General features: G+C 48.8%; 1 protein-coding gene across 2 annotated transcripts in view; it reads right to left on the bottom strand.

The window, feature by feature from the left end:
* Positions 1-5320: 5320 nt before the first annotated feature.
* POU6F1 (POU class 6 homeobox 1) overlaps positions 5321-9036 on the bottom strand; it is a 21440-nt gene continuing 17724 nt past the window's right edge. Inside the window, exon 10 of one of the 2 annotated variants that reach the window (XM_011930650.1) lies at positions 5321-8935. In XM_011930650.1, coding sequence (XP_011786040.1) covers positions 8590-8935 — 346 coding nt within the window. In that variant the 3' untranslated portion in view covers positions 5321-8589. The remainder of the gene's footprint in view (positions 8936-9036) is intronic. The other variant, XM_011930649.1, reaches the window with a different exon arrangement.

Genomic DNA, 9036 nt, shown 5'->3' with positions numbered 1-9036 from the left:
CTCAAGCCTGTAATCCCAGCACTTTGGGAGGCCGAGACGGGCAGATCACGAGGTCAGGAGATCGAGACCATTCTGGCTAACACGGTGAAACCCCGTCTCTACTAAAAAATACAAAAAACTAGCCAGGCGTGGTGGTGGGCGCCTGTAGTCCCAGCTACTCAGGAGGCTGAGGCAGGAGAATGGCGTGAACCCGGGAGGCGGAGCTTGCAGTGAGCTGAGATCTGGCCACGGCACTCGGGCCTGGGTGACAGAGCGAGACTCCATCTCAAAAAAAAATAAAAAATAAAAAAATAAAAAAAAAAAACACTGAGGTGAAATGAGAGGAGATTCCTAAGCCTCAGGCCCTCCCAAGTGGAGTGTAGGTCAGCCTGGAGAATTATGCCGTTGACCCCAGTTCCCCCTTGGAAAAGAAGTCTTTACACACTGTTTACCCCTAGAATTCTGTGACTGGGAAAGTGAACTTTTCCCATGCTCTCCCCTCCCCAACATAACTAAGAGTGAAACTGGAGTGCCAGGATGGGAGAGATTCCAGGAGCAGCCCAGAAGGCTCTGCCTCCAAGAAAAGACCACTAGATGTTCCCTTAGAAATCCGGCAACACTGGGCTGGGCAAAGTGTTTCACGCCTGTAATCCCAGCACTTTGGGAGGCAGAGGCAGGTGGATCACCTGAGGTCAAGAGTTCGAGCCGGGTCAACGTGGTGAAACCACATCTCTACCAAAAATACAAAAATTAGCTGGGCCTGGTGGCATGCATCTGTAATCCCAGCTACTTGGGAGGCTGAGAGCGGGGAATCTCTTGAACCTGGGAGGTGGAGGTTGCAATGAGCCAAGACTGTGCCATTGCACTCCAGCCTGGGCAACAAGAGCAAAACTCCTTTTCAAAGGAGAAGAAAGAAATCCAGCAACACCTATCAATAGATCAAATTTTTGTACCCATAAATTCATCCCGCAATAAAAATCTGGCTTCTATTACACACAATAAATCAGAGTACCTGTGGCACAGAATTCCAAATTCAGTGTTCTGGATTGTTGAAGTTAAGGCTCATCATGGAGGGTTCATTTCTCAAGATTGGATCCTAAAACTGGATACCATCAAGATGGGACATAGCAGGGTCTACCCTGGTAGGTGGAAACATGTGGAAACTCTACCTAAAAGATCAGTCTGGGTGCAGTGGTTCATGCCTGTATCGCCAGCACTTTGGGAGGCCGAGGCGGACAGATCTCGAGGTCAGGAGTTTGAGACCAGCCTGGCCAACATAGTGAAACCCCATCTCTACTAAAAATACAAAAAATTAGCTGGGTGTGGTGGCAGGCACCTGTAATCCCAGCTACTTGGGAGGTTGAGGCAGGAGAATCATTCGAACCTGAGAGGCAGAGGTTGTAGTGAGCCGAGATTGCACCACTGCACTCCAGCCTGAGTGACAGTGTGAGACTCTGTCTCAAAAAAAAAAAAAATCAGAACACACAAACACAGAGCAACCTCAAGGTCCCACCCACCTCTCAGAGCCTGTATGGGGTAAAGTTAAGCACAAAAGTTTTACAGACAGCCTACCTGGGTTCAAATCCTGGTTTTGCTGTTCACAAAGCAGCCCTGAGTATATTCCTCATGCTCCGTGTACTTCAATTCCCTATCTGCAAAGTGGATATAATATTTCTTACTTTATAGAATTATTGTGAGAATTAACTGAGATGGTGCATGTTAAGTGCTTACAAGTCTAAACTGCTCTCACCAGTTTAGATTAGGTAGCCCAGACCTCATCAATACCAGCTGAGTGTCAGGGGAGAGGGACCTGAGAGGGAGATGTCGTGAACCCTGCACTTTGACTAGTGATCAGCAGAGGTTAGCTATTATTGTTATTGACAAGGAGGGCACCCTAGCAGCTGTCTTACCTATCTCTTAAGACAAATCAGTTCTCTCAGAGGCTTGAGGGTTTGCATTCCCTGGGTCGGTACCCATTCATCCTCTAGCCTTCCCTTTTCACTCAAGTACTCAAGTTAGTCAATGTCATTGGGTTCCCCGGTTAATCAGTGGATGTTTTCTTCCAGGTACGGGAGGAAACCATTTCCCAGGCAGGCTTTTTTGGGGACTGACCATCTGGCTTTAACTCTTCACCTCTTCCTGCCACCAACCTGTGAGGCCTAGTGTGGCTTCTCTGAAGGACCCTGCAGTTGAAAGGAAAGGAAATCAGAAGTTTTCACAGCCCCACCGTTCCACCTCAGGCTCTTCTCTCTTCTCTAGTCCAGAAACTAGTCCATATCCATAAAACATCAGTTCCCCTGTCAGAGTCATCCGCAACACAATAGACTTCCCAGGCCTGGGAATAAAGACTGTAGTCCCTTCATCCTCTAAAGACTTCCTGGGCCAACGGCCAAGAGCCACCCTCAACTGGTCTGAGCCAGAGCTATCAACTCCAACTGACTTTCCTGGTGGGAGCTGCTGGGAGCTGTCTCTCTCAGGTCCCAGCCAGCTGCTGCCCGGATTCTATTCACTCTCACATTTCACACACCAAACCCAGCATAGCTAAGCTGAATCTCATAGTCCTGCTTTCTCCCAGGAACCTGAAATCAGGGACTCAGCTGTCATTGTTTCCATGAAGGAGAGTGTATGAAATGCATTCAGTCAATCATCTGCCATTTATCAAGCACCTACTCTATGCCCCTAGCCTGTGTAATGAGGAGTCACAGCCCAGTGTGAATAGCTAATATCTACATAAGATATATGTAATATCTATGTAAGATCTTTCCAAAGGTAAGTGCTGGCTTCTGTTTGAATTTTTGCTCTGTTATTTCAGAGTACTGTAAAGCTCCTCTGATCCCTAAGCTTTGCATCAGAGGCTTAGACATTCATTATCTCCCTGGGTAGGGGTGGAGAGGTGGGGCATGGTCCAGAATCCAGCACAGTGCCCGGCTCAGGAATGTTGGTTTGGTAGGATCAAAGGTGATGTCTTGCTCTCACCAGTTTGTTTTATTTTTACTTATTTGTTTTTATTTGTTTTTGTTTTTATTTATTTGTTTTTGAGACAGAGTCTTACTCTGTCGTTCAGGCTGGAGTGCAGTGGCTCATTCTCGGCTTGCTATAGCCTCTGCCTCTCAGGCTCAATCGATTCTCATGCCTCAGCCACCCAACTAGCTGGGATTACAGGCATGTGCCCCCACGCCTGGTCAATTTTTGTCTTTTTAGTAGAGACAGGATTTTGCCACATTGGCCAGGCTGGTCTCAAACTCCTGACCTCAGGTGAACCGCCCGCCTTGGCCTCCCAAAGTGCTGGGCTTACAGGCATGAGCCACCGCACCCTGCTGCTCTCACCAGTTTAGATTAGGTAGCCCAGACCTCATCAATACCAGCTGAGTGTCAGGGGAGAGGGACCTGAGAGGGAGCTGTCATGAACTCTGCCTCTAGGAGGTAGACAAGCCAAGAGAGACCATAATGACAGGTGTGCTCTCAGTTCTAAGCTCAGGTGACAGTACTGGGGAATAATACAAAGTCTTGCTTACCATATAGTCACCTTTTTATAAAGTATAAGTCAAACTAACTATTAATGTTCTGGCTTCCTATCCTGATAAGTATACCTTTATAGTGACTTGGGAGACCAGGTTTGGATTTAGAACTCCTCGAAGTCCCATGCTAGAATGTGCCCCAGTTCTGGCCGTCAGCCCATTGGCTGCCTTCTCTTCCCTCTCCCCATCTTGCACTGCAAAGAGCGTGACGTACATGTGTAGACACCCTAGTCTACATATCCAAGCTCTGTCACCCTACTGTCTGGCAAACAGCTGCCCTTTGGCCACGGCTGGGCTGAATGTTTGTGTTTCCCAAAAATTTCTCTCTTGAAACTTAATCCCCAATGTGATAGTATAGTTGTCCTTCCATATCTGTCGGGGATTGGTTTCAGGATGTCTGAGGATACTGAAATCCACAGGTGCTCAAGTCTCTCACATAAAATGGTATACTCCAGCCTGGGCAACACAGTGAGACCCCATCTCTAAAAATAAAAATAAAAAAATTAGCCAGGTGTGGTGGCACATGCTTGTAGTCCCAGCCATTCAGGAGGCTGAGGTGGGAGGATCACTTGAGCCAGGGAAATCGAGTGAGCTGTGATTGCACCACTGCACTCCAGCCTGGGCCAACAAGTGAGACTCTGTCTCAAAAAACAAAACAAAAACCACCAAAAACAGTGTAGTATTTGCACATAACCTTCTGTGCACATCCTCTCGCATAAAATTATCTCTAGGTTACTTATAATACCTACTAATATAATGTAAACGCTATGTAAATAGTTGTTATGCTATATTGACATTTTTTGTTTGTATTGTTTTTTATTGTTGTATTGGGGGAGTTGGGTTGTTTGTTTGGAGGCAGAGTCTTGCTCTGTTACCCAGGCTGGAGTGCAGTGGTATGATCTTGGCTCACTGCAACCTCCATCTCCTGGGTTCAAGCAATTCTTGTGCCTCCAGCCTCCCAAATAGCTGGGATTACAGGCATGTACCACCACACCTGATTAATTTTTGTATTTTTAGTAGAGACAGGGTTTCACCCTGTTGCCCAAGCTGGTTGCGAACTCCTGAGCTCAGGCAATCTGCCCACCTTGGCCTCCCAAAATGCTGGGATTACAGGCATGAGCCACCGTGCCCAGCCTGTTGTCGTTTTGGAATATGATATTTTCCATCTGAGGTTCTATCTGAAGACGCAGACCCCAGGGATATGGAGGGCTGACTGTATTAAGGTGGGGCCTTTTGGGGTGCAATAAGTCAAGTAAGAATAGTGGGATTAGCTCCCTTAGAAAAGAGGCCAAGGGAGCTTTCTTGCCCTTCCACCTTGTGAGGGTACAGTGAAAAGACACCTGTCTAAGAGGAAGAGGGCTCTCATCAGACATCGACCTTGATCTTGGACTTGCCAGTCTCCAAAAGTGTGAGCAATAAATTTCTCTTGTCTGTAAGCCACTGAGTCTAAGGTACTTTGTTGTAGCGACCAGAGTAGACTAAGGCAGCCACCTCTTAGACCTACAAGTATGCACACCAACGGCACAGCTCCTGGAACCCAGAGAGGAGGGGTCCGGGAAGTGGGCTTGGCAGAGAATTCTGGGGCCCTAGGTATAAGAAGTGTGGTCTAAAAGGAGACCCTGTGCCCTATAGGCAGGGTCGTGGTGGCAGGAGGATCCAAGCAGGGACTTCTGAAGTGGGAATCCGGAGTACTGACCCCTGCTTTCTTGCAATGGGATTTTCCAGGCTGCAAGCTGACAGCAAAGGCTGTCATTTCCCTGTCCTCTGACACTGGTTCACTAATATCTCTGCCTTGAGGAGTGAACAGGAAACAAGCAGACCAGTACAAAAGAAAAAAATACTGTTTATTCCACACAACTACATCAAGTGCTTCTTCCCCATTCTCCTCTCCCCTTCCCCGCTCCAGCCCTCAGGAAGCTTTGCCTGTGTTGGGAACAGTGAGGACCTCAGTGTCAGAGCCTGGTCCATGAGGCAGGAAGGAAATCTGGGCATGGGAAGGTAACTGGATTTCCAAGAACACAAAAATGTCAAGGTCTCGAATTCCAAACTCGTGTGTTCCTTAGTCCATTTGGCTGAGTTCTTTCCCTGGACTTCACCTGGATAAAATGCCATGGTTAGTGCAGGGTCAAAGGCCCTAGCTGATTCACCAGGAAAGTTTTGGTCTTTCTTCCATTTAAAACAAAACCCCACACAGTTAAACCATTTCTGTCTCTTCTCTCTTTCCATAGTAAAGACGACACTAAACTCTGGCTTCAGTCCAGAAGATGTTTTCAAAATGAAATGTATACCATCTCCTTTCAGAGCCTGATGCTAACAAAAAATAAAATAAACCCACCTCCTAGGTGAGAGGTTCAGGCCCCAGTTGCTTCCTGGGGGGTCTTACACTGTGGAAGCAAGGGCAGAGATCATAGGCCAGTGAGCTCTGCTTTGGGCACACTTCAGGGACACCCTGCATCCCCATGCCTGGGGAATTCAGCCTGCAAACCTCTCACCCCTGGTATTGTTCCTCTGAATGACCAGCAGAGGAGAAATGGTTTAGTTCTAGCTCAGCCTTGGGAAGACAGATTTAAATGAGGGAGGGGCTGAGAAAGCATGGCCAGGCCTAATTTAGACCAGTGGTTCATGATTGTTTTCCCATCATGACACAGGACAGATGGTGTCCTCCTGCACGTCCACCACCACAGACACACCCTGGATTATGTGCTATTCCCAGGGTGCCAGCTGTAACCCATTTGTCTCTCTCAAAAAAAGAAAGCATACCTGAATGCAAGCGTCTGAGCATGAAAACCTGCATCACTATACGTTGTTTTGTTTATTTGAGACAGAGTCTTGCTCTGTCACCCAGGCTGGAGTGAAGCAATGTGATCTCAGCTCATTGCAACCTCCCGGGTTCAAGCAATTCTCCTGCCTCAGCCTCCCAAGTAGCTGGGATTACAGGTGTGTGCCACTACACCTGGCTAATTTTTGTATTTTTAGTAGAGACAGGGTTTCACCATGTTGGTCAGGCTGGTCTCAAACTCCCGACCTCAAATGATCTGCCCACCTCAGCCTCCCAAAGTGTTGGAATTACAGGCATGAGCCACCGTACCTGGCCTAATTTACTAAGTGTAAGTCACTGAATCCTTTACAAGCTCTGGAACTTAACTATTCTCACGGAAAACTTGTTTGCAACACCCCTCCCAAATGAGTCTGTCATCTCATTGAGGCAGGTCAATAACTCTGATTGGAGCCTCTCTGTTGAAGACACGCTCTTCTGGGAAGCTGGGTGAGGCAAGCTGCCCACCTGCTTCCTCACCTCTGCTACAATCTGGCAGGCATGGTTTGTCCAAATGCAGCAGGGCGTGTGTGTGTGTGCGCACGCGCGCATGCTGCACATGCGTGTACTAATTCAGCACACAACTGTCCTCCTCTCACTGGCCAGGCTACCAAGAGGTTGGCCACACTGGCATTGCAGGGCCTGGGAGGGACCACCAGTAAGTGGGAAAGGAAACAGCATACCAGAAGCAGCTAGGCCTGGAGGTGGCTCTGCACCAGTGACTGACAGAGGTGGTGATGTGTCTCCGCCTGATGGTCACTCCCTCAGGGTGGATCATGGGAGGTCCAGTGGAGGCAGCTGTTGGAGACCAGCCTCTGTAAGGATAAGAGTCCTGAAGAGAGGGGTGGTTGACCCCTGTGACTTGAGGCCCTTTAGGGACTGTCTATACCACAAGCCTGTGGTCATCTAGGCAAATCTCTATTCTCTCCTGACTTCCTGGAGTTACATACTGAATTTTAGGGGCTTTCCAGCCACAGTGAGGCTGGAAACTCACTTAAGAGCTTGGATGAGAGCTAACCCCCAAGGTACCACAGCTACCCTGTCTAGAGGCAAAAGCCAACCTGATCTGGGGGTGTTCTTGCCTCAGAGGACACTGGGGGGATTGCTTACACATAGACATGGTCTGAGACTCGACAAAATGAGATTTCTCCTCCACTATCCAAGGCTTAAAGTTACAAAAAAAATTAGAGTTAAGTCAGCTTCCACAAGAGACCTTCCCGGGCTCCATCATTTATTTCAGGATGTTGTCCTTTCCCCCACGGGCTTGCTCTCTGGTTTATTGTTTAATTTGCTCCTTTTAAGAAAGCCCCAGTATTGGGTTGGGAATGGGTGTGGGGACAAGAGAAAGTCAGCATTCCTTTCCTTATTTTTCTCCAGAGTTGCCCTTTTGTTTGGGCAGTGGGATTTTCCAGTCTGCACGTTTTCTTAACCCACATTTTTTTTGTGGGAGGGATGGCCGTCGACAGAGATTAGATTAAAATCTGAAAGAACGGCCTTATTTTCTAAATTCCCAATCTTCTGCAGACCCAGGACAACTCCACGACAGGTAGAGTTCACTGTTGCTTCCTTCCAACGTGGATTAAGAAAAGGTTCTGTTTTAGTGCAATTTTCCCCACAAAGGAACCAGGAAGAGGTGGGAGAGGAGACCCCATGTTCCAGCCCCAGGGGTCTGAGAACCTTCTGACCTTGAGGTCAGGGCAGACATTTGAGTCTGACCTTCTGAGCAGCACATCACACTTTTTTGAATTTTATCACCTGGGTCCTTTCGGTGCGCCTGCAGGCAGTGTGGGGGCGGAAGGGCAGTGTGAGGCTGTGGTTCCACTGGATGAGTTGTCATACCTGCCACACTAACACAGAGGAGCAAAGGAAAAGAGAAGTTGGAAAGAGAACGCCATCAAAAGCAAGTGCTAATGGCCAGTGGTCCTTAGGAGCTGCTACAGCCCTGCCCCAAAGACAGGGAGTTTCTGGTTCCCCGCCAGAATTCACCCTTCAGAAACCATGCTAGCAAGGTGCTTCTCTAAGTGACATCACAAATCTTCTTCTTCAGAGGGACCAGCCCAGAGCCTGGAGCTCTTGTGTGACCCCCTCTGGCCTCCCCATGTTGTGAGATGTGTGGGAGAAGAGGGACATTGATGCACATGCACACGGTAGAGTCTCATGACCTGGGGTGAGCACAGCTGCACGTGGCAAAATGACAGGTGCTGTCATGGCAGTGGCTGCAGCCGGGTGCCAAGGGAAACGGACAAAGTGCTAGAACACAAGGCCAGGGGCTGAGCCCTAAGGGATCTGAAAGACATTCAGCTTGCTGGTGTTCTTGAGCGTCTGGCGCCGATTGCAGAACCAGACCCGCACGACCTCACGGTCATAGTTGAGCTCCTTAGCAATTTCAGTGATCTCCTGGCCTGTGGGCAGTGGGTTCTTCTCAAAATAGGCATTGAGAGCCTCTATGGCCTGGGGGGTGAAGGAGGTGCGGCGTTTGCGTTTCTTGGAGGGCTCGCCTCCCACAAACTCCATCAGGTTCTGCTGGCCTTCCTGGTTCCTCAGCTCAGCTTCATTCAGCCACTTTTCCAGCACCGGCTTCAGCTTCTGGGCACTCTTGGGTGTGATGTCCAGCTTCTCGAACCTGTGGACAACCCATACCCAGGAAGAGGGAGTGAGAGCATCTGGGTCTCTCTGGCACACCCTGCACCTAGGTGCAGGCTCCATCCGCAAGGGGCCGCTGCT

The sequence above is a fragment of the Colobus angolensis genome, unplaced genomic scaffold (genome assembly GCF_000951035.1).
Source record: "Colobus angolensis palliatus isolate OR3802 unplaced genomic scaffold, Cang.pa_1.0 Scaffold87, whole genome shotgun sequence".
NCBI classification, from domain to species: domain Eukaryota; kingdom Metazoa; phylum Chordata; class Mammalia; order Primates; family Cercopithecidae; genus Colobus; species Colobus angolensis.
The sequence above is the reverse complement of the archived record's forward strand: the minus strand, read 5'-3'. Positions and strand labels throughout refer to the sequence as shown.